A 25,432-nucleotide genomic window follows, 5' to 3' on the forward strand; every position below is an offset into this window, starting at 1 on the left:
TATTTTTCCACGCATTCCGGTCTACGGGGATCCACGCGCGCCCACAGAGGTGAGGCTGTTTATTTATCTAGTTAGAAATAAGAAATAAGTTGCGAAAATGAGGCATTAAAAAAAAACAAACAGATTAAGCCGACACGTGTAAAACCAACAAGTTGGCCCGAAAAAAAAAACAAAAAAAAAGGCTTACTCGGGAATTTTTGGTTACGTAGAAATAAACATAGAATTGTCGTCCTCGTGAAAGTTTAACCGCTTCAGTGAAACGCATTTAAGTGTTTGACGTGTGTTTACTATGCTTATGAGCAGTGAAAACAGGAAAAGTTGTGCGCTTTAGTCAAATAAGTGCACCACTAATAATGTAGTCTCGTTTTGTTACTCAATTAAGTTTAAGTTGGAGTCTATCAAATATTGTCTCCTACTAGCCGTTATCATTCCTGTCTGAGTGTTGGGTTAAAAAAAAAAAAAAAACTATATTTATAAAAAAAAAAAAAATAAAATAAAAAAAAAGGGGGTATCCCAGAGCAAAAATCCCAGGCTGCCTTGGACATTGGAATAGAACACGTGGTGTGCATTTTCAACATGTAGGACAAAGGGCACCATAAGAAGTCAGACCACCGGGGCAGGCGGTGCTGGGGGGGGGAGTGGGAAGGGGGGGGGGGGGCACATAGCTCCATAATCCATATATCACTCACCAGGAGGGAAAAAAAAAAAAAAAGTCTTATCATATCCTGTCTCATCTTATAGAGTTCCGTGTTCATTTTTGCAGTCTCCCCCCCTCCCGCTGCTTGAATGTACGAGAGCTCAGTTGAACTTCTGACGCAACTCCGCTTATGTGTATGGCAACTGTTTGAGTCACATCTTTCTTGCACTTTAAATGTCACCAACTTGCACTTTCGATCCGGTTCCGGGTGGGTGCACAGAATGTAATTTGGGAGTGGGGCGCTCTCTCGCCTGTCATGAGGTGAACATGTGGCTCCATTCGACCCGCCCCACCCCATCACATCACATTCAACAATTTATTTATTGTATTTTTTTCCAATCAGATTCCAGGCTGAGTCACTTCTTTTTTTTTTTTTTTTTTTTTTTCTCCCACTGGCGCGCTTGTGGCGTGAGCGTGATGGAGCGCACGAGGGTTCGGAGCTCCAGACAACTTACTACTTTGCCGGGATGAAACGCGGCAGCTGAACGCAAGCGCGCTCATGTGGTGGAGTGTTGTGAAAGTGACATAGCTGCGGTGAGCAATGTGATGACTCACGGGGGTGGTGGGGTGGGGTGATGTTTGCTCTGATGTGTTTTTTTTGGTCTCGCTCGCCCTGAGGGAGGGAGGCGGATGGTTGGCTATGCAGGCCTGCGATTTTACTCCGCGAGTAAACATCATGTGCGCAGCTAATAGTACTTTGGGTGACACCTGCACAATCTAATGAGCTCCAAATCTTTCCTCATTCAAATGAATGGCAGTGCCGTTCCCGCCGCCCCCAAACAAACGTTTTTTACGTTTGTGTGTTTGTTTTAAATAGGAAAAATAGCACTCTATAATAGTCTTGCAGACACAAAGAAAGAATAGAACCACTTACTGTGAGTGACTCAGTAAGATGCTGTAATAGTAGGCATTTTCCGTAGAAGATAGAATCTATGCCTGTTAGTATTGCTACGTGATAGCACGCCAATGTCGTTTTGCATCGTTTGTCAGCATTAAGCCAAGCAAACTTTCCTATGTGGTTTGTATTGAATACGCAAAAGTTTAGTTCTCTTTGTTTGACGTTTACTTTGACCGTAAACTCACGGGGATTGGCGTTAAACAGGTCGAACGCTTTATTTCATTTTATGTTTTTAAATGTATGTTTCACTCTTCTTCAAAGTGCTGCTTACTGTGAAGTGAGTTGAAATGACTTTGCTGCCACCATACACGAGCTTGTATCAAGTTTGTACATATGCAGTAGACAACCATTCCCACCTATGGACAATATAGTCTTTAAAAAAGTAATAATAATTTAAAGAAAAAGAAAAAGAAAAACAACTAGTCTACATGTTTTGGGAATGAGGGAAGAAGTTGGAGAAACCCCACAAAAGCATGAAGTGAACGCGCAAACTCCTCACAGAAAGAACAGAGTCACGATTCGAACCCAAATCTCCGAACTGCGAGACACAGGTGCCAACCGCGACGACACTGCGCTCGCTCGCCTCTCTCAGCATTGGTACGCTATTTGTAAAGGAACGGGTGACCTTGTTTTGAGCAACATGAGGCAGGCAAAAGACAGAAATAGAAACTCCTGTCGCTATGATGCAGTGCAGTCGGACACCGAATTGGCGTCAGTCCAAAAAAAAACAAAAAAAACGAGCATGATGATTTTTTTGTACAGGCAGACATTTTGGACAAGTAAGTGTGCAGGTGTGCCTATGGAAACGACCTCAGGGTAACTTTGCATCCTGCCTTCACGCCCCATTGTGCTCAGAGGCGCGGCTCGGGCCGTGTTTCTTTTCTTGATTTTGCGGGAGGTTGTTGGGAATTTCCTCGCTGGGCCGGACGCGTCTGGCTTGCTGCTGCAAACTTCGCAACTTCCCGATTCCACACTGAATGAGAATGCGACTTGTCAGCATATCGTACATCCAGAACGCCTCACCTCTTTTTTGCGCTCGTGGCAACTGCAGCGCGTAAGCAATGAGTGATAGGAGCTAATGTGTCCCCCCACCCCTCCGCCGGTTATTCACACACGGTTTTCCATGTAGGCTCTTTTTCCCAGCCCTTGTTCTGCATTCTTGAAATTGTCTTTGGAATACAGCGAGTTCTCCTCCCTTTCCGCACCAGAGCTCTCTCGGTGGTCATGCCAACCGTTGCTCGGGCTACTTTCCCTTCCTTTCTCGCGAAACAACGGGATTTTCCAGGAAACGTCAGATCGGGAGGGTGCGATTCCCTGCCTGCCGCTTGTGGCTTTTACCAGTAAACAGCGTGATTCACAGCTCCGTTTCCTTCACATCGGATCCCGGCGAATGTGCTGCGTTGGGGGCAAGAGCGGATTCTGCAAATGTGCGGGGGGTCTGTTGGATGTATTTCAACAGCCGCCTGGGGAGAAGAAGAAGAAGGGAGAGAGGGAAGAAGAAGAAAAGAAAAAAAAAAGTGGCAAAAGTTTATCTGCCACAGGGCGGCTGCAAGTCACAAAGAAGGAAAACAAGGCGTCCAAACGCGACCAGCGATGTTTCTTTTCGGAGCTGGCCGGGCCCTGCAGTTACCTGCTGCGACCTTGAACTTGACCAGATGCCTGCAAAAAAAATACAAATAAAAAAAATTAAAAATAAAAAATTTAAAAAGAACAACCCGGCATCAACGACCCCAAGTGTTTTTCAAACAGGCTAATCCGATAAGAGTGAGAATAATGAAAACATGCAAAATGAAGAGCGGCAAGAATAAGCCCATAATAAGCCTTAATATTCATATTTCTGTTTACTCGTGATTCGACACTGCTTGATGTTGACGCTTGTGGAGTTATCTACGTGCATTTCGGGCTTCTGTCCATGCGAGTTGTTTACTTGGATTATGAACATAAATGGCGCCGCGGCAGACGTGTGTCACTTGCAATGTACATGGAAGTAGACGGACAATAGAAAAAAAAACAAATGGATAAAGTCATGAAAAATTGGAATTGGACGCCTTGACCTGCAGTGTCAATCCGGCCTAAGCATCAAGGCTAAGTGCCCTTATGTCATCCATTTTCACTTGTACTCAAACCTTTTATTGAGGGCCGAGATGATTAATCGAATAACTTGAATAATTCAATTACGCAAAAAAAACCCAAAAAAAATTCAAAACAAAATCTCTGACTTGAAGCTTTGCAGTGATCAGTTTCCACACGGACTACTGTTACCGCAGACTCACGTACCACCCCATGTCGAAATAAGTTAAAGCGTCCGTTAAAGACACAATGTCCGAAGTTGGGGATCATTTTATACGTAAGAAGATTAAAAATGCAACGTGTCTATTGCGAAGCAGAACCAACTAACGTAGCACGTCTACGATCACCAACACGATCGACGTTATGTCATTTAATATAGCCGACCGCCGCAAGTGAGATTCTCATTCGCAGGTGGTCACGGGTAGACACAGCTCTCTGTGCGTTTTCAATTGCTTTATCGAACAAATGGTAACAAAATAAACACTTAATAAGCACAAATATATCACGAGCTGCACACAGCCACAACTTGCTCACGGTGAGCCAGTTAATAGCCACCCCGCTAACCCGCTCTCACAACACCCAACTCTACACTCTCATTCGCCGACTCCGTCACTCACCAGGGTAGGCCCCGCCTTTTAAAGCCACACACACTCAAAGTCGCAGCTATCAACGCTTGGAACGTGGGGTTGGCGACCCCAAGTGGACAACAATAATACCTGCAACTCACATGCACATACATTTTTAAAAAAAATCTGATTATTCGATTCATGGGATGATTAATCGAATAATAGATTGTAAAAATCTTTGCTTGCTTCAGGCTACTTTAATTCTCGATCTTCACACTCCGATTCCTCCATGTCAAGACCGCGATTTGATTTTGTATAAATTTTTCTCCTTTATCAGCAAGAAGGTTCAATTAATGTTCTCCAATTATTCCCTTATTGTTGTTTTATATCAGGACTAGAAGCTACTTGATTTCGGATAATATTAGAAACAAGGGGCATTCATATCAATTATTAATGACACAGCGATAGTTTGTTTTGTGTGTGTGTGGGGGGGTTCAGAACCATTAGGTCCTTCCCTCGAGAATCCTTATGACCAATCAACCAGTTGCTCAATCACTCCAATGGTCTTTTGTCGTTGTTCTTGTTTGTTTGTGGAAGTGTGGCATTTAGTGTCCTGTCAGGACCTTTTCTGGAAAAACAAGAGCAAAAATAATTTTGAGGTGGCCAAAAATACTCTTGTAAGAGTTCATTTCCAAAGTGACGCGTCCACACAAAACAACGCTTTGCTCTCCACATCAGTCGGGGCCCGCGTGTTTATTTCACGTAGTGACTTGCCTCGCCGCCTTTTGATCAAGCAGAGCTTTGTCGCGGACGCGCCTTTGCGTCATTGTGATGGTATTATTGCCGGCTTGCGAAGAGGGGATTTCTGAGGTATCGCAGTTAAATGAGGTTTAAAAAGGGAAAACAAAATTCCAGAGGCGGGAATGCAACACAACAATAGGCTCACCAAGCATAGATTACATAGAAAACCGCAACAAGTGGAGTTCTTGTCGGATAAAAGGTGCACATTTTTAGGCAGACGCACATGTCAGCACATGGCACAGGTGTTCTTTTTCCACTTATCCTCACTTGAGGTGCGGGTGAGCTGGAGCCTATCTATAAGGTCAATAAGCCCCCCCCCCCCCCCCAAAAAAAAAAAAAATAATAATGAAAAAAAATTTGTAATACGTATTTTAAGGCGATACAACAGCACTCCATAATAGTGTGCTTTACAAAAATTCAACATTTTTTGCCCCACTGCATCAATTGAATGGCCATTGTGCTGCTCTTTCTGGTCTGCCTGTCTTGGCCACCTGGGGGCAGTATAAGACAGACAGACAGATGTACCGTTTATTGAGACGTCTGAACTCATCAGTACGGCACTAATTTAGTCGTTCTTCGCAGAGGATAATGAATATATGACTGAGCCGTGTTCTATTGTCTGTCTACGTCTTGCTGCACCATTTGTGTCCAGTCCCTTGCTTAAAGGGTAATAGCAATGCAACATAGATGCTATTTAGTATTAGCATTAAGCTAGCAGACTGGAAGGCTAAACTATGTGTTCGTTTTAAATAAACAATGTCTAATTCACCTAGTTTTACGTAGAGTTTGAAAGTAAACTTCAAGCGGGACCTTGAAAGCCTCTTTTCTGGAATAATTGTTCACTATTTGTCAAAGTGCTGCTATCGTGAAGTAAGTCGAGTTCACTGCCACCATACAGCGCTCGTATCTCAAGCTTGAGCTCTCAAGTCAAAGCGGAACATCGGCGCGTATCTGGAATAACTGAGCCGTAAGTTGGGTCACTCGTATCTCAAGGCACCACCGCACATTGAAATGTGTCGCTAGCAGAACTCCCGGCATGTGCACACAGGCTACGCTTGATTTGTTTGGGCACGTGAACGACACGAGACGCATCGGAATTCCAGACATTTTGTACACTTTGCAACTGTTGTTTTACAAGTGGGGAAAGAGTCTCAGCTCCGCCTGCCTCAACCTTGTTCCCTTGTAGTGGAGTGCATGGCGGGACATATTGGGCCTGCTCCGGTGAACATTTGCATGAGAGGCTCCAGCACATGTGTGTTTACTCAGGAATGTGGTTTTTGTTCTCGAAGCGAGCCATCTGTGGCTCTTTTTCCTTTTTTTTCCCCTTTGAGGTATTTTCCCAGACTGCCTTTTCAGAATGGCCTCGCACGAGTTGTTTTCTTGTTTGCGTCTGTTGAAGGGGGAGAGAGAGAGAGAGAGAGAGAGAGAGAGAGAGAGAGAGAGAGAGAGAGAGAGAGAGAGAGAGAGAGAGAGAGAAAACAAAACATCTGTCGCGTTTGTACACGAGCGCCTGGGTTCTATCATGCGAGCTGTTGCGGAGCAAACGTTGGCATCTTGATGAGGAGAACCTTAGAAAAACACAAGCACATGCCTGAAGAATTTCAAGGAAACAAGCCGGCCTCCTGGTTGATGCCAGAGGCCCCCTTGTATGAAGTAAAGGGGGCCTCCCCTACTGCCATCATGCACCACTTTTCCATAATCTGTGCAAGGAACATACCCAGGGACCTCGCACTGACGCAACCTCCTAAACGAGACATTTTCGACCTACTTGCACATGAGGAATTCCACATATTAATACATTCGCTTTGGTGATGCAGCCGTGGGAGGGGAAAGCAGATGTTGCTTAAATCTCGAAACAGGACTTAGTGGTTCGCTTTAATCATGTGTTTCTGCAGGCTGGGACACTTTGATGTTCATCTACTTCCTGTCAACTGGGCTGTCATGATTCAGCTTTGGACAGCATCTTCAAAATAGCTTAAAAAAAAAAAAAAAAAAAAAAAACATTCCCCCTAAATTCTACACGAGAAGTACGTGAAAGAATCACCAAATTACACGCTCAAACGCTATAAAATGTTAGGGTGAGTAAAACCTTTTTTTTTTTTTTTTTTTTTTTAAATTCATTACATCCCCTTTATGAAAGAACCACTAAAGTTAATTCAGAGATTTGTTTTCTCAATACATTATACACGATTGAAGACAATTGCTGAAATTAACAATTTCGTTAACATCAGCGGTTAACCGGCGCAAATGCTATGTGCAGTTAGCTCGCTAGCTGACGCCTACACCCGGAAAATGCATCTTCCCTTCGGATGGTCTGCTGGCGTGGCCGCTTTAGAGCGCCTCGTTGTTGTCCGTGAGTGCACACGCGACGTGGAGACCGTTTAACCTCACTAGGGTTGCTGGTTTGCCCTGCAATAATCTAAAATGTGTTTTTAGGAATAGAGCCTCCCCCTTGGCTGTATTCACACTTAGCCCTACTACGCTACTGTATTTAAATGTTGGTCACGATGGCGGTAATTAGAGAGTTAAGTATTTTTTGAGGATGCTCTTAGTGTAAAAGGCTTGATAATCACTGTCCTAAAGATTTAGCCCCAACCAAGTGAATGTTCAACCGCTTGCCGAGATATCACTTATCGCTACTTAACTGTTGACTTGGCACAAATCAGTCTGAGCGCAGGCGGGCTAAATTTACCCTGCAGAGATAAATAAGGGCATGCAGCGGCTCAGGAAAACCCGACGTAAGAGGATCCGAGCAGCGGCACGCTGATAAACGACATTGTCTGCTGGTGAAAATACAGCCGTGACTACGAGGGGAAACTATTCCGTCGTGACACGGGGAATTTTCCACACGCCGCCCCGGTAAAGGTCAGCATGACTGTAAATGTTATGCTGACGTGACAGTAATTTACTAGCAGTCACTTGGTAGTGGGTGCTACAGAGGGACCCCCGGTCCTCACCCACTTGTTTGTTTGTACGCAACGTGAGCTCTGCCGCTGCGGTTATGAATGAGCCCTGTTTACCCATCTCGCTGACCATGTGACTCACACTCCCACGCCCATGCCCGGGGGCGTTGCCATGGCAGCCACTAAGCATGCCACGCAAGTCCTGAAACGGAGCCTGCGACGAGACGGGCTTTTCCGAAAAAGAGAGGAGCTTCCATGAAGGGATGCTGCCTTGTTCTCGTGAACTACATCACGATGGAGGCAAACTGCTCGAATGAGGCCCTGCTGTCCTCTGCTGGTGTACACGGCAAATGGGAAGATGCTTTCAATGAGCGTCACTCATGCTCTCAAGACTACATTTTGCGATAGGCTGCACTTTCACGAGGGAGCTTGGGCTCTTTAGGTGCAATTTCAGTGTGCTGTGACTTTTGCCTTTCAGCTGTTCGAAAAAGTGGTGAAACGTGCATTCAAAAGACGGCAGCGCATAGAGGCTTAAGCGTCGTAAGAAATGCAACGATATATTGCGGATAACTGAATAACATTTTGTGGAACACGTTAGAATTTAGGTTGTAAATTCTTTAGGCCAGTAGAGAAAGCCTTGCTGGCCCCGACTGCATAAATCTGTCATAAGAAGACGTTCAAAGTATCCCGTGCGGCTAATGTTCATTTCTACTGCCTCAGAGCATCTCCTGTGCGAGTGTGGCCAGTTGTCTGCGTGCAGGGAATGACGACTGCTTTCAAGACGAGCAAAGCTTTAAAGGTAAGTCCCGGGATGAAACGTCATCTCGGACTGGATGTTGCACGACGGGTCCTCACGCTGCATTTTGTCGGCCACAGGTCAAGAAGGAAGCGGGCGAGAATGCCCCGGCCCTCAGCGACGACGAGCTGGTGGCCATGTCCGTGCGGGAGCTCAACCAGCACCTGCGCGGGCTGACCAAGGAGGACGTGGTGCGACTGAAGCAGCGGCGGCGCACGCTCAAGAACAGAGGCTACGCCGCCAGCTGCCGCATCAAACGCGTCACCCAGAAGGAGGAGCTGGAGCGCCAGAAGACCGAGCTGCAGCACGAGGTGGACAAGCTGGCCCGCGAGAACGCCAGCATGCGGCTGGAGCTGGAGGCCCTGCGCGCCAAGTACGAGGCGCTGCAGTGCTTCGCCAGGACTGTGACCCGCGGTGGGCCCCTGTCGCCGGGCAAAGTGGCCACCACCAGCGTCATTACCATCGTCAAGTCCGCCAAGACCTCCTTCTCGGCAGCGTCCTAGTGTCCGCTGGACTGGGCTCTCCTCATCCTATACCGAGAGGAAGCTCAGTAGTAAGACTGAAGGATGATGGACGGGGTGACAAGCTCCACGATATCTTATGCTGCGTGCACGACTCTCCCTTTCTTCTGTCCTTTATCTTCACACCTTCAATGCGTCCACAAACCTGACATCTGCGTCGGCTTTGGGGCCTTTTCCCAATCCTTTCCGTTTACACTTTGGCACAACATTCCCAACCTTTTTTGAGGGGTTTTACATTCTACAGGGTTTCCCAAAAGGCCCCAAAATACAGTACACTTCCTTTTTTTCCTGTTTCATTTCAGGTATCATTCGCCTTTGCCAATGGGCATTGGATCAGTGTCACCCAACTGTAGTTCAGGGTCAGTTCAAACTGATCCAAAGCGTAGTACAATTTACGCAATCCATGGCAAGTTTCTCAAAGCAAGATCTGTTTTTGACAAATAACGCAGCGGAAGGAATGCTACTACCATCACTGATGGAAACAACAAACCTCTAGAGCAGGCGTTCACGCAACACCAGAAGTCTACACGGACGACTGCAATGGAACTCAACAAAATGTCGATTCAGCGGCTGCGTCTCAGTCGTAAAGCTCGCTCCATACTAATTTTATCTTGTTCAAAGGCTTCTAACAAAAACTGCAGCGCCGAAGCTGTCAAATCCTGATGGCCTCAATTCTGTCTGAATGACACCTGAAACCAAAAAGCAAGTGTATCGTGACTTTTGGGACACCCCGTATTTGCACTGTGTAAACCAGCCGCCCCTTCCCCCTGACACCGTCCCAACAGCACCGGAGAGGTAAAAGGTCCTCTTCTTGAACGACGGCAGACATGTAGAAAAGAAAGAAACCGCGTCCGACAAGCCTTCAGGAAGCAGCACCGGTCCATATTCTTGTTTTGAACATATGTAAAACCACACCAAATCATTTCCAAGCACACAAAGTGTTGCCGAAGCGAATGGCTGAGAGATCACTTTCAATGAACTACCAGATATTTGCGTGCCTAGCAGTCCACTCTGTTAGCGGAGCCAGGGGATTAAGTTTTACTTGCAGTCGAGCAAACTACGTAGATTGCATTTCGACTCGTGGAGTTATTTGTCTTTTTTGACAATTTCACACCACCCACCATCTTCCCCATTCATTTTCCTTTTTTTTTTTTTTTTGAAGCTGTAAGTACAGAAGGACGACACGAATCAAACAGTCAGGAAACTAACGGATCGTCACGAAAAATGTGCTGCCAAAACTTTGCTGCAAGAGAGCCTGATACAAGCTAGCAGCTATATTCTATACAACGGCACTTATTGTGTGAATGCTCAGAGACAAGCACAAACAAAATATATTACTTTTGCTCTCGTAACGTTACAACGTCATCAAATTGCGACATTTCTTTTATTAAAACTTTATTTTGTACAAATCCAACAGTTGTTTTTTTTTAAATTAGGACTTAGCTCTTTCATAACTGACTATTTTCCGAAAATGGGACCCTTTTTCTCAAAGTTGCGACCTGATTGTAATATTTTTTTCCGTCACATTACTCAAGTCTCTTAACATTTGGTTGTAATATTTTCCCCTCAAAAGCATTACAATTTATTCTGTTAACATTATTCCTTGAATTCTTTAGAAAACAACAAAACAAACAAGATTTCAACAAAAAAATAAAGTTAAATTATAAATATTCAAAAAGGAGTTGGAATAAGTGAAACATATTTACTCCTACCCCTATCTGTACTCATCTTTTGTTTTTGTAAAATTCATTTTTTTTCTCATAAGATGGGTCATTTTTCCATAAACGTACAACTTTATTATTTGTCTTAATATCCCGACTTTTCCAATTAATTACACGTTTCTTGTAAACCTGTGAATAAGGTTTTGGGAGTAAAATTAGGTATTTTCTTATTACAAATGTTTGGGATTTACACAAAATCGGTTACTATATTACCATAACATTACAACTTTTTTCATCAAATTCCAATTTGATTGTCTCGTTTGAATTTTGTGAAATTATGATGTTCTCATATTTTGTTTTGGTGGTTGAAAAGTCACCATGTAGTCTATTTGCTCAGATTATTATTTGTTTGTGTGTGTAAAAATCTAAATTTTGGGGGAGGGATTAGGACTTAATTCTCACATTTCAGTTTTTACACAGATGTACGAGTTTATTTTCCCCGATTGTTCTCGAACAACGTGTGCTTACCATTTATTTTTGTGTCAGTCCTAACACTTATTGGAGATGAAGCAGAATAGAGAAGGAACGATGTCATTGTATCCTCCCAAAGCACTTACGAATCGTCCCAATCTGATTGCACTGACGTCATCCCCAACAGTTTGCTGCCCAAGCCCGCGAGTATTTGCATTATAGTATATGGGGATTGGCGAACGATTGTTTATAGCCCTCAATTATTTTATTTTATTATTATTTGTTTTCAATTGGTATTTGTACTTTGCAAAGGCATCTCTCAGCATTCACACACAATTTTGAGTAGACTGCAATTTCTAGTTCGGTTATTTTTGCCTCTTAAGTGCCACTCTCTGGAAAGTAATCCATATTGGATAAAGTTAAAATAACTTAATGACAGGTCTTTACGAGTGAAATACTTCCTGTACATTAAAGCTTTGGACTTCAGGCTAGCTTTCAGTTGTGGTCAATCGACTCCGTCCAGAAAGTAAAAGCGTCATTCCTACAGCAGAGTAAAACCAAGTGCTGCTGCTGCTGCTGGTGACTCAGAGACTTTTTTTTTTTTTGCATTGCTTTTAGACACTTTTTTTAAAAAATAAAAAAATAAAAACATTTTTCATGATAGAACTCCTGATGCTCGCCTTGTAAGCAGGTAGACAATAAAGGAACCATTTGTTGGCATGGCAACCAAATGCAGTAAACACCCACACTCTTAAAGCCTCCTCAAGCGAGGACTCAATGTTTAAAAACAAAACGAAACAAAAAAAATTTTTCTCATGTCAAGATCTCTTGGCCAAGAGAACATGACTGTTGCCCTCCCCCCCAAAAGAAAAACATTTATTTTGGGGTCTTTGCTGCTGTACAACCTGCTGTGACCTTACAGCTGTTGTTACTCTCATTTTGTACTTTGTACATCTTATGTCCTCTTCCTGACAACACATAGGTTTTATATGCTTAAGTACATGACATAAATATATATTACATATTTTTCTATATTTATGTTACTATACTGGGAGTGGTGTGATTTACGCAACTGTTCTTTTAAAGTTGACTTTGTATATTGATACTGAAAATGTGTCTGTACAGTACATTTACAATGAGAAAAATACTATTGTCATGACTTTGTAAGTATTTATAGGCCACGGATAGTTGCTCTCAGCACAGCATTTTTTTTTTTTTTAATTTTTAATGTCAACATGACTGAGGTTACACACAAGATGCAGTTTTTGTTTTCCTTCACTTGAATAAATTGACCTTCTGACGGTTCACTTTTACGTAAAAAGTGCAAAATCCAGACGCCCGATGTGGGCTGAAACGTTTGACTCCCATGTGTCATATAAGCATGCATGTACAGCACACCTTGTATGTTATTGGTGACTCTTATTTTTCCGACCTGATGATGGTAATGCTTTTATAACAGCCGATAAACCTTACCTGAAAAGAATTCCCAGAGCTGCAAAATTCTCTCCCTCCACAATAAAACGTGAGACACACACAACAACAAAAGTACATTTACATACTCAACTTTTATGCTGACAGTGACCTCATGTGGTAAAACAAGGTATTGTTGAATCTCAGCACTTAATGTTGACAAGTACAGTACAACTACAGTATACCCTTTTTAACGTGTCAAAATAAAATACAAACCGTTTTTCCAGGTGAATGGAGTACATTGTTGGTTCCCACATTCATGCCACCTGTACAAAATCAAACAAAATTATTATTATTATTTATTTTTATTTTTTTTACACAAAGCAGATAAAAGCAACATGCATGATACAAAGATGAAGACATTACCTTTTTGGCTGTTTTTATCGGTCATCTTCTTCCACACGTGACTTCTTTGACTCACGACATAGTCTAGAAGTCTTCATTGAATTATTTAGTCGACCAGCAAAACAAGCTTACACAATGTTAAAAATGTTTATCCCTTCCAAAAATCTTCTATAGAGAATGTGGATGTGGAGGAAATGCACTGCAAATTTGTGTCAATTCTGTGGAGGCCAATTGAGCTGCAAGGCAGCAGCACAGATGCCATTGCTCTGCTCTTGCATATTTATTTCATTCATCGCTTCAATTTTTATTGGTAAGACGCCTAAATTATTTTTGTCGACTTTCACGTCCTTCCGTGTCCTTCTCCTCCGATGAGCTATTTTAGCGTATAGATCCAACTGTGTTCGTCTCTGCTGCATTTTTTTCCCCCCACTATGCTAAATTATTCCATGACAATGTGTCTGCTGTCTTGTTTTTATACTCGCAAATAAAGATTTCTCCTCGTTAAAAGACTGCTACAAATGAGCTCACTTTAAATCAGTCACAGACACACAAAGGTGTTTTTATTTCGCATTATTTCAAATTCCACTTGCACACATACACACACACACACACACAGGTGTTTTTATTTTGCCTCATTTCAAATCTCATATCCAAGTTTATTTTGCTTCTCGTGTCAAGACAGCAATGATTGGCACAAATGGGTATTAAAATGATGACAAATGTACAAAAGTGGACAATCACATTTTTTTTTTCCAATTTGTGTTTTTAAATCAGTCTACTCATAACACAGCGTATCTTAAAGTCAAAATATTTACAGCTGCATCTCAATAGATTACAACAGCGTCAATTCAAGAAGTGAAACAAATACTGTATATAGATTCATTAAAAAAAGAAATATTCTAAATCGTTTTGATTGTATGTAATATGAGAATTTCTCGAGTTTGTGAATTTGGGATTTCTGTTAAACATAAGATATACCCATCAGAATTAGGAGCAATGTAATAAACCTTTACTAGTGTGTGTGTGCGTAGTGAATCTTAGTGATTGAGTTTCACTTTTTGAATTCAACTACTGAAATAAATACATTTTTCCACAATTATTGTGATGCATCTGTATAATAGAATTACAATCAAATCTGTACATATTTTAATAGAGAATCAAATGAATTATAAATAGTGACCCTGACACTGAAAGGCTTTGCCAAATATATTCACAATTGTGCAGATGCTACAAAATCTGCCATCTTGTTTGACTATTTCAAATGAATACATGTCCCACTTTGTTGGACGCCCACTGTGACATGGAGTCGCAGCCAATACATAAAAAGCACTCTGCAGCGTTATATTCTGCAGTTTGAAGTACCTGCTCCAAAACCAGCATGTCTGTCTGGAACTTCCATGTTTCTTGAATCAAAATAATAATAATAATAATACAATTAAATTTTAAAAAAGGGGTGGGTGGGGGGGAGCAGATGCAGTCCTATTGGGTGGCGTTCTCAGTCACTGCCACACTCCTGGAGTGACACTGTTGCTGGTCTGATACCACAAAGGTGATTGATTTCTTTCTTATAAGGCCGAGAAGTCAAACTCTCAGGTAGCTGAGCTACGCCAGTAAAAACTGGTTCATCCTTTCAAATGTTCATTAGTACTAAGCAGTCACTGCTCAACACTGCGCTGATGAAAAAAAAAAAATACAATCCAGTTGTGCCCTTAGAGATACATCTGTTTTCCCGGGGGAGACAAGTGGCGATGAGGACACACGCACCTGAATCTGGCAGCTTAGAGCTCGTCATCAGACATGATCAGCACGACTTTGTCCGACTTGCGGGAGCCCTTGTTGGCAGTGGAGGCGACTTTCCCGTTGGGGCAAGGCGGGACCACCTCCTGCGTGGACTGCTGCGTGTACTGCTGGTAGGCCGGGGAGAAATTGTGGATAGCATCCTGCACCATGTCGCCCGGGTTGATGGTCTCCTTGAGACCGCTAGAGATGCTCTGCATGGATGGGAAGATCTCTGCGGGAGACAATCAAATGTCAGTGTTGTAGGATGTTCAAAAGTGACGAGTGTAATGTAATGGTACATGACACTTTTAAGTAAGGAACAGAAAGTGGAACTGCGCCACGCTTTAGCTACACCGTCTATTTTGTAAAGTTACAGCGTACGGACGGAAATGTCACGATGCTTCTACCAGGCTCTTTAGATAGCGGCAAAGCAACAATTGTCATTGTTTGTGTTTTTATAGCACAATAATTAAGACTGATTGAACAGCTAAAGTCATTACTGTTTGCATTATTTTCTGGGCTTTGTCCAGTTGACAATGATGTTCATGACTAAAATGTGTAAATATTTGCCTATTCCAGCTTGTCTAGCTCATCAACCAGGAATGGAATTGGGATTTACTAGGGACGCAATGTCACTCACGTGGGACGTCATTCTTCTTCTCCTGGTAGACCGTGCAGGTGAAGGCGTATCGCAGGGCGATGGCGGCGAAGAACATCTCCATGCAGATGATAAAGTTCTGCCAGCCGGCCGCCACCGTGCCGGCGCCGACCTCTTGTCCGTCGATATAGAGCGCGTTGGGAATGACGCTGCAGCGTTCCAGAATGGCCAGAACCATGCCTTAATTAAAGGCGCACAGCTTCGTTAATTCTCTTCTCTGTGACTGAATGTCAACCTTACATATAGACCTTACCTTGCCAGAAGGACAGGAAGATGACGGACTTGATGGTGAGGAACTTGAGCACCGGCTCGTATGGCCTGAGCAGGTCGCTGGTGGCGAAGAAGAAGAGGAAGAGGGCGTAGAGCGACAGGCTGACGGAGAAGTTGTAGATGATGGTGATGTACAAGTATCCGCCGTTCACGCTGCGCACAAGATGATAGAGAAAACAATGTGATGACTGCTGGCCTCATAATGGATTCGCTTTTGTACAAGGTAGCATTTAAGAACCATTTGGAGCTAGAAAAAAAAAAAAGTGGCACAAAGAGAAATGTCATGTCACGGCATTGTCCATACGGCTGTTGTTGTGCCCATTGTTCTCTCGCTCAAGGTCACCAGATCACCTGTGACGAGCGTTCCAGAGATTGGATGAAACCGTTTGTACGTACGTACGGCTGTTTGAAATGTAAAATTAGACAAATACAGAAAAAAAAGAACAAACCCTGCAATTCCTTATTTCTATTTCCATTATTTCCTCTTAATTATTGTGTGAGTTTTCACCTTATTTTGGACAGAGAAGCCAAAAACCTCCACGAATAACTGCACCCATACAACACAAGTGGCATCCAACTTCAAAAAGCAGATAATGGAGTCGTGTTGATACTTTTTACCCCAGCATGCATCTTATCAACACGTTGTTTATTAATTGTCAGCCTGCCTTTACTTATCCTAGAGGACAGAATAGCCTAATTACTGCGGCGCGGGAAGGCGCGCACAGCGGGCTGAACAACAATCTGTGAATTATCAGATTATTAAAAAGAAAAGTAGCAACATTCCTGATCAACAATGCGGCAAAGTCAGGCACACAGAGAGTAGATGTAAGAGGCTAGTAATACAAAGCTGACACAGCATCTGTTTCAAGTGGTGTTCAGTAGCTTGTTTGAGTGGTTTTAGGAAGAAAAAAGCAGCTAACGTGTCACAAAGAGACAGCAAAGTGAGAGCTGAAGATGGGGTATAAAAATAAGAGCTTTTGAGGAGATACTTTGGGGGTGCTAGACAAAGTGTCTCCATCATTCACACATATCCGCCGCTACAACAGCACCAAAAATAAGAGGTTCAGCTCACTTAAAATCCCCATCGTGATATTTGCCGTAGGCCTGCAGGATGATGGTGATGGCCGCCATGATGGGTTTGACGATGCAGAACTGAAGTGTCGCCTGGAAAACAAAAAAAAAAAAAAAAAAAAAAATGCACACACCATAGCAACAGGAAGGAGGACGTAGAGGATTTGCTTGTACAATTATTGCACCTCGCTCGACAACGATAAGCCCAGAGTGGACGATTAATTATAGATACACCTGGTACACATCTATTGAGCTTGAATACAAGAGCGGCATCATAAATTCTGCCTTTAAAAAGTTAACAGTGCTCACTTGTTATCATTGAACACGTTTTTATGAAATGTTTTTTTTTACTGTGGTTACAGTTGTCCACAGTGGCGTAGAACTGCACTGAGCTGTTTCTAATATTCTAGTTACTTTGAAGGGGGTAAAATATAACTAAACAAGCATTTTAGTCCTCCCCCTCCCCACATTAGAGAAGTGTCAAGAGAGTGTATACAGTACACACAGAGCAGTTCACATCTTTGACAGCCTCTTTGCTGCATTATCCGTTTGTCAAAATCCAACTCGGATTCGATTAGAAAGAGGAGACCACCTGGTGCTGACGTGTGCCGGGTCAGGTTCAGAGAGGCTGTCGACCCTCACGTGTCCCACTAAAAACTCCCACCGCTTCTCTGGCACTCAAAGGCAACAGTACGAGGGCGTGGGTCTTGATAAGGAAGGTCGCGGTGGGCTTGACTAAATTGCATGAATAATCATCCCTAAAACAGTCTCGGCTTGTTCTTTCTGCCAGTTCTGGTGCCATTTTGTCTCTCAGCGTGCGCAAAGAAAACAAGCTGGCATGATAGCATCTGACAAGCGTGACATTCAAGAGGACACAGCACGTACAAAAGTCAACTGTGTTCCCTGCCTCAAATTAATTGAGGGAGAGAAAGCGCGAGAGACGGCGCCCACGCAGAAAGGCGTTATTCAACACCTTTAACATTGAATTATTTGCAATGTGCCCACTTTGTCTGCAGCGTTTATTGCAGGTATAATTTATCAAGAAGAGGACCCAATAGCGGAGTGACCAAAGTGCATTAGAGTCAACATTTTTATTTTCCGAAGTGTGTTGGCAACCTGCTGGCATTTTCCATTAAAAATGACTCAATCAATTTTTAATGATAAATTCCCAGCTGGGAATGACTCGAGGCTTTTTCTTTTCATACAATTTGCACTTGGGACAGTTCACTGATGGCAACTATCGACAGGCCAGATTTGCTGCGTCCTCCTGAGTATTAATTAAAAGTAAAGCGACTCCGCTTTGACTTACAGTACAAGCGCCCCAAAGCTCAGCTTCTAAAATTGATCCGGTCTGACTTATGCAAGCAGTATAAAAAGCACAGGGCCTCTTTTTTTTATATTGAGCTCAATAGTGTTGATGTACATGAATTGATCTTTCTTTTACGACTGCTTGCACTTTCTAACTAAGCCAACAAAGTCAGCCGTCTTGTGTTCAGGGGTAATTTTTACGTAACCACAACAAGGATGTGCACTTGCTTATTTCAAAGGTGACATACTTAGGAAAATTGACTTTTTAATGTCTTCAATACAAATAGTTGGTTCTCTGGAGTGCCTGCCCTCGTCAAGTAAATTAAATGATCAAATACACATTTTGGTATTTGCCAATTTCTGAAAATGTGCCAGTGAGCTATCACTTCTACACGTCCTCCCGACAAGTTCTAGTCATAAAGCCAGGTTTCCCCCCCAGGTCATCATAGGAATGAAGGCTGGACACGCCATTGGCCCGGCAGCAAATTTGGCGGAGTATGCAGTCAGTCACTTGCAAATAGACAGTGCCAGCCCCTTAAAACAAGCTAATTTCAGCTAGACAATAGGGTGTGTAAGGTGCCCTATAATTCTCGATTCTTGTGGTATTTTGACAAAGCATGTCACAGAAAACGTTTTCAAGACACCTGGGAACTGTTTTACATTGTGAAACAAAATCCTATGATGTTTACTTTAAAACCGCAGCGAGTCCCTCAGGTCGTACAATTCGGATTTCGACCACAGTTTTCTGAAAGAATATTCCTCTTATGAGCAATTTGTTAAGTCAAAGGAGTGGCAGATTGCAGCTTACCTGTTTGCAAAATCTTAAAAATCCGATGGAGTAGCTCATCCCGCCCAGACAGCAGGTGCCATACAGGCAGCTTGACCTGCACAGGAAAGAGGAACTCATTCAGATTCAATGCTGAGGTCCGTGCAATCGCAAAGCCAAAACAAAACCATTGTTATATGCCTACGCAGCTCACTAGTGCTAAATAGAAGTCTTAGCTGCCTGTCAGTCTGGACAGTGTCAATCAAAACTGAGCATTTATCTTTGAAAAGCCTGCAATGACTGCCGTGGCATTACAACTGCACCAGAGGTACGTGAGCATATTCATTAATCTTCCACGTATGGACATCTAGAGATGTATAGGCAGAGAACTTACTGTATAGGCTTCCCTCGAATCTCAGACATGATTGCACTCTCTCCTCCCAGATATTCAAAGGACAGACTCAGGAAATTATAAATGACAAATGCTGTAACAAAACGAAGAGTTACTTTTTACATTGAACAATGTAAGCTATTTCAAAAGTGTCAAATTAGTTCCCATCACCTTCAAATGTAACTTCATTTCAAAGAGGCCAAGCCAACTTGGGCGCGATAAAGAATAATTAGTGCTACATTATGGAACAATAAATGTTTCACTTCTTGCATTAAAGAGGCCTGCAAGGCTTGTGTGTCTTGGAAATCCCTTCCTAATCCTTTGTTGCTATTTAAAGGAGGGATTAAATGAAGCTAATGCAGATGGTGTCCAGTAAAGAGCAGGGGTGCAGGGGGGATGCTTAATGCATTTTACTCGTGGGCGCTGATGGGATTGGTGACGTGCTGCCGCCATCAATCAGCCACAAAATTGCCCCTCAAACTTGAAACTAATCTGCTCAATAATATTAAGATCCCTTTTATTTGTGCTCATGATTCAGTTTGCATGGAATCCTCTTTGAAATAGCTGGCTCTTTACCATCAATGTGTAATTGCATTTACAACCTACAGTGCACTTGTTCAAATCTAATACAAGAGGCTGTACAAAAATGTCAGACTTTACAAAGAAAAAGTTGGTCAAACATGGTTTCACCAACCTTGCAATCCTTTGCCAAAAAGCAGACTTTCTTGATAAAGCTCTTGTATTGTATCGCACTTACGTTGTGCATGTTTTCCTAATAGTCTGGCTGTTGACTATATACAGGTAATTGAATAAGGTGTACTGTTTAAAGTATAAAAAGAACAGCATTACAATAACACATTGTAGGAGTATCAACTTTCTACTAAACAAGAACCTGGACCGGTATGGGAAAAACTTGTTTGGTCAGTTCTTTGTTTTTCCAGGCAAATGTGGACATGCCAGTAGTGGGATGCTTGGGAGATGCCACAAACACATACAAAGTGCACATACATACCTTCGTAGCAATCTCGAACCGAGTCAAAGTAGACGTAGTACTGGTTGTTGCTGATGAACAGCAGGCTGAGCCAGGAGTCGAAGGCGTAGATTGGCACGATGAGGAGGATGCGGATGATGTAGCGCTGCTCGTTGGGCACAGTGTAGGAGCGCAGGTGTGTGTAGATCTGAGAGATGACCAAAAAAAAAAAAAAGCACGTGGAAAAACATCAGAAAAGACCAGCGCATGAAAATCTAAACAACATACTTCTGTGATATTCCCTGTTTATACAAAGTATTCTGGGCATCTGCTTGTACATTAATAATGCACTCTGTGTGTCGAGCAGGGATATGATTAATTGCTATATTTCTATTCCTTTTTGCGAGGATATGCCAGAAGAATGCAGCAGAAGAGATTCAAGATGAGAATAAATCATTCATTTTCAGAATGTAACTTGCTGCTATGCACTGATAAGTGCATAGCAGCAAGGCTGATTCATTGCTTGGCCTGCATGATGTGACATAAACTCCAACTATGTTTTGTCCATAACAACTTTTCTAACATTTGCAAAGGTAACTCTTGTTGCTGTCAATGGACTTTTCATGAAAGTTTTTCCTTCAGTTTGGCCTGCTAAATTGGGCTTGCGAGTCCGATGCCACCTGTTGGTTTAGCACACCGTTGATTGGTGCAGATGGAGATTATTTTTACTCCTGTGATGGGGAAAGAATACTTTTCTTTTGAAAAAAATTATGTAAATGTGGACATAGCCTTAGCCAAGGCTTGCAATGAGACCATAAAAGGCAACACCTGACAGAACAGTAACCTCTGTTGCATTTACAACTGTGTGAGCAAAGGGCAGTTCCAGTAAAATGTCCCCTTCTGTAACAGTGCAGCGCAGAGTAGGGACATGCCAAACATCTGTCGCTGCAAAAACCAGTAAATCTAATAGGAAACTACAACCAGGAGCTTATTTCTCCTATATTACTGCCGACGTGCAGGTGAACGCAGCCCTGCAGAAATATCCCAGTGATGTCTTTTCATTAGTATGTCATGTCGCAACTCATTTTCCCCCTTAAAAAAATCCAAGCCAGTCACCCGAGATGATGATTATTATGACCCATTAGCGGATTAATTGCGCGTGAGTTCCGCGGGAAATGGTTTCCAGAAGAATATGCACACAAAACATTGTGCTCATGTTTGCCAGAAATCTGCAAATAATTGGAATTGATTCATGCAATCCATACACTATTTTATTCGTGGAAATCTACTTGGTGCGCTGCCTTTACATATTTCACTGCTGATGGTGCAGCGCGCCAAGTCAATGATAAAACCACGATAAGCTATCGACACCAGTGGAACTCGTGTACACGCATAAGGAAATAAATTCAAAAGCTGAATCTTTCTTTTTAACCGCGATGTCATTGTGCAGTAAAACGATAAAAGAGAGGTGGCATGAACCTGGATAGAAAGCAGTTGCTTTGTAACTACTGGCCACAGTCGAGTGCGGCCTAAAAGGTGAAGTGAAGTAATAAACCTTTATGGATGTAACAATTGGTTTTGGTCCCCTAGCGAGGGAGGTGCACGCGGCGTGTCATTTCCCACCCATCTCTGATTACACCTATTGTGAGCCTCACCCCCCCCCCATGCATTCAATAATGCGTACATTGAAGCAGTCAGTTTTTGAAAGTATCTACAGCACGACGGTATACAGGGGGACGAAGTGGAGTTCCTATGGCAGCGTCGTAACCCCAATTTGTACAGTAGTCGGAATGCGTTGTACCGCGACTATTACTAATCTACGCAAACCGAGTCGTAAAGTCATAATTAGAGTAGATATTTGTATGAAAAACACTTAGGCCATTGATATGAGTGTAAAATATATACATATATTAGGGGTGGGACTCGATAAATACATGCACCTAATTTATTAGACGCTTTATAATTAATTACTGTTGATTAATCACATTTTAATCATCTAACAATGTGTCCTAAAAAGCAACATGGTGTAACTTCAATGGATTTTACTGGATGACTGAATCAAACAATAGACACAGAAAGGAATATTGTTAACCGTGTTGTTCTCGCTATCTCGCCCAGAGATAGCTGGGATAGGCTCCAGCACGCCCGCGACCCTAGCGAGGATAAGCGGAACGGAAGATGAATGAATATATATATATATTTTTTTTAAGAACAGTATTGCCTTTAAATGGTTTCTGCATGGCAGTTGAAAAGTTGGATCACATGTCGGAGTGTTGAAATGCTTCAGTGGTATTAAAACTCCTTTTTGCATAATTTGCACAAAAGGCTTCCTTCGGGTATTTTTTTGTTAATTAAATTTGCCTCCCATTAGTCCGAGCAACGCCGTTTCATCCAAATACTCCATTTTACTAGCCGAGCTCTGACGTAGGTGGAAAACGTTCAAACTGTGCACAATGCTCTTGTGTCTTACAACATATCTTTTTAAATCCAGCACAGTACATTTGTTAAGTAGAGTTTAGTTGTATTTAACTTTTCAGTAAAACACACATTTAATCTTAGAACTGTTTGTTTTCAAACAACACAATATAACATTTTAATTGAATCATTTACTAGTTTATTTTCCTATGTTTAAGCACAATGTTAATGTTCAAACTGTGCCACGTTTTGGATGAAAACTTTGGCATAAAACACCACAGCATTTTTTAAAAATATTCTTTCTTCCTTTTCTGTATTTATTTTGAGAACCACGCCTCTAGATGTTGTCAACAAAAGAACAAACACCGAAGCATTGTTTTAAATATTCTTTCTTCCTTTCCTGTATTTATTTTGAGAACCACACCTGTAGATGTTGCCAACAATACAACATAGATTTGCTTTTTAAATGAGTCGCTCCGAAGGCAAAACACGTCGACTCACCTAGGCACATGCCCCTTGGTCGTCAGCGTAACAAAAGTCGTACTCAGCATTTGCATGCGGATGAACCGCCCCTCCAAAACCGAGTGAAGAACAAGTGTACGACAAGTGGATATTAAGTGCGCTGTAATTCTCTACCTTTTGGTTACTTTGACCGAATGTCCATTAAAAATGGTATGATATGTCTCCTTAAGTATAACCGTGGCTTTCTCCTCTTTTAAACTTGTATGACAGCTACAAACCTTTTTAAAAAATGTAACTTGCATATCTTTGTATTTATTTGATTTGTTTTTAATAAATCCCCCTTTACCTGGTGGCACGTGATGAGCAGGGCGGACCACACAAAGATGCCGGAGAGGGCGCGGGCGGCGGTGGTGTTCAGAAATATCTGGTCCTGCAAGATGGTGCCGTTGGCCGTGCGAATGATGGTCATGTTGGAGACGTCCGCCATGTCCGGGAGGATGGGAGCGGTCAGGTGGACGATGGAAGTGTTCTCCGGCGACGCGTCCATGTCGGCCACGGAGATGTTCATCTGAGAAAGAAGTGATGATAATGACACAATAATGTATTTGTCGAGGGAAATAAACACACGGAGTTTGCGTGGTTTCTTCGACTTCCTCGCACATTCCGAAAATCTTAAATTCATTTAAGACTCTAAATTGACCATGTGCCCGAAATGCAGCTGGGGAAGACTCCAGCTCCGCCACCTTAGTGAGGACAAAAACTATACCAAATCGACAGAGGGAAGTTTTCCAATGAGGTGGAATGTGGTTAGTGTGTCTGTCTCACAGTGCATAGGTTCTGGCTTTGAATCTCATCAGCTGGGAGAAACTACTCCAGCTCACTTGCCACTCTAATGAGGACAAAAAGCTCTAGTACATATAATTTACTGAGCTAAGGAGAACATGAGACATTGTATTTTTATTACTTGCATCGTCTGCCCAATTAGGTACACCTTCACAATGTACACTGAATCAAAAATTCGGCCTTTAAAGTGCTCCCCCCTCATACATTTTATACACGTTGATTCTGTCCCAATTTTGTAGGTAGCCAAACTATAAGAAATGTTTTTTTGTTTTTTTTAAATAGAGCTTTTAGTATTGTATCATCAGAATGTACAAGTGTACCTAATGTTGTGTCCAAGAGAGCTCACCTTGTCCCGACTGGAGGCGGAGGCAACTTTATCCCGTCCGCGTTCCACAAAACGGCGAAGGAGCGTCCCGGGGCGAGTGTCAGCAGATCAGCATCAGAATTTAATCGCCTTTCAGGGTCGGCGAGTAAGCGCACGAGGCATCATTTACTATTGGCTGGCCGACCAACCGCTTGAACTTCCTTGTTTGTGTCAGCTAGGCCGCAAGTTTACACCCTCAGGTCGAAGTCCGGCTTAAACACCACAGCCACCCACAAAATACCTCCCAAAAGGACGAGAAGCGTTAAAGGTTCAGTTTCTACTGTCGCCTGTTAAATAAATGTGTCAAAACGCTTCCGCAAAAAGTGAAGAGTATCGAGTGGAAAAACACCGAGGTGATAAACAGGTTAGGGAAAACAGGTGAATGCGTCACGTGACCACCGCGTGTGTCGTCACCGTGCTGCGTTCAGGGCCCGAGGAGACGCCAGGGACAAGGCAGAATTCTTAGGAGACTTCACTAGGTACACTTGCAGATCGGTTAATTTTCCATTGCAGACGTTGGTTCAAAACTGACCCAAGCCCAAGGAGATCCTATAATAATTCTCAATATCAAATTAAGAGCAAAATATTTTTTCTTTTTAACAGCCTAACTGACAATTATAAATGGATGATTAATCCTTAATCAATGTTTCAGAGATAAAACAAAGCACATTTTTCTGTTTTACACCACTCGTTTTGGGATTAAAACATCTACTATTAGTACTTTTCAGTATTTAATATACATGATAATTCTTCTTTTTTAAAAGCTTTAAAGCTTTCACTATTTCAAGATTTACTATGACCCTTCCAGATCCACGTTTCTGTGGAAACCTGTGCAAACGTGGGTGTAACAAAGACAGTTCCCGGGACTGTTTCACTCATCCATTTATGAATAATTTTATTTGTGTATTTTGGGTCACTATGGCAAAAATAATCAAA

General features: G+C 42.5%; 2 protein-coding genes across 3 annotated transcripts; one reads left to right on the top strand and one right to left on the bottom strand.

Annotated features, from left to right (window-relative positions):
• Positions 1-13,822, top strand: mafk (v-maf avian musculoaponeurotic fibrosarcoma oncogene homolog K). Its single transcript, XM_061699813.1, has 3 exons — positions 1-49; positions 8,656-8,734; positions 8,812-13,822. Exons 2-3 carry the CDS (start codon positions 8,699-8,701, stop codon positions 9,232-9,234), a joined length of 459 nt encoding a protein of 152 aa, XP_061555797.1. The 5' UTR covers positions 1-49; positions 8,656-8,698; the 3' UTR covers positions 9,235-13,822.
• On the bottom strand, positions 13,103-24,887 carry tmem184a (transmembrane protein 184a). Of its 2 annotated transcripts, none has more exons than XM_061699812.1 (10): positions 24,479-24,887; positions 23,636-23,857; positions 20,455-20,620; positions 19,446-19,536; positions 19,094-19,169; positions 16,979-17,070; positions 15,890-16,059; positions 15,619-15,816; positions 14,964-15,210; positions 13,103-13,120 (listed from the first exon to the last, which is right to left on the bottom strand). In XM_061699812.1, the coding sequence occupies exons 2-9, from the start codon at positions 23,855-23,857 to the stop codon at positions 14,978-14,980; spliced, it is 1,248 nt and encodes a 415-aa protein (XP_061555796.1). In that variant the 5' UTR covers positions 24,479-24,887; the 3' UTR covers positions 13,103-13,120; positions 14,964-14,977. The 2 variants fall into 2 exon arrangements, with proteins under 2 accessions (XP_061555796.1, XP_061555795.1); XM_061699811.1 differs by lacking the exon at positions 13,103-13,120 and adding an exon at positions 13,734-14,867.
• Positions 24,888-25,432: the final 545 nt, after the last annotated feature.

The sequence above is a fragment of the Phycodurus eques genome, chromosome 16 (assembly GCF_024500275.1).
Source record: "Phycodurus eques isolate BA_2022a chromosome 16, UOR_Pequ_1.1, whole genome shotgun sequence".
In the NCBI taxonomy this organism is placed as follows: domain Eukaryota; kingdom Metazoa; phylum Chordata; class Actinopteri; order Syngnathiformes; family Syngnathidae; genus Phycodurus; species Phycodurus eques.

Bases quoted from the DNA above. Each gene is read 5' to 3' on its own strand.
- tmem184a (XM_061699812.1), bottom strand. From the start codon at position 23,857: ATGAACATCTCCGTGGCCGACATGGACGCGTCGCCGGAGAACACTTCC. The intron at 19,170-19,445 runs GTAAGTTCTCTG...TTTCCTGTGCAG, and splicing joins ATTCGAGGGAAGCCTATACA to GTCAAGCTGCCTGTATGGCA. The intron at 15,211-15,618 runs GTGAGTGACATT...TGTCTCCCGCAG, and splicing joins GAAGAAGAATGACGTCCCAC to AGATCTTCCCATCCATGCAG.
- mafk (XM_061699813.1), top strand. From the start codon at position 8,699: ATGACGACTGCTTTCAAGACGAGCAAAGCTTTAAAG. The intron at 8,735-8,811 runs GTAAGTCCCGGG...TGTCGGCCACAG, and splicing joins AGACGAGCAAAGCTTTAAAG to GTCAAGAAGGAAGCGGGCGA.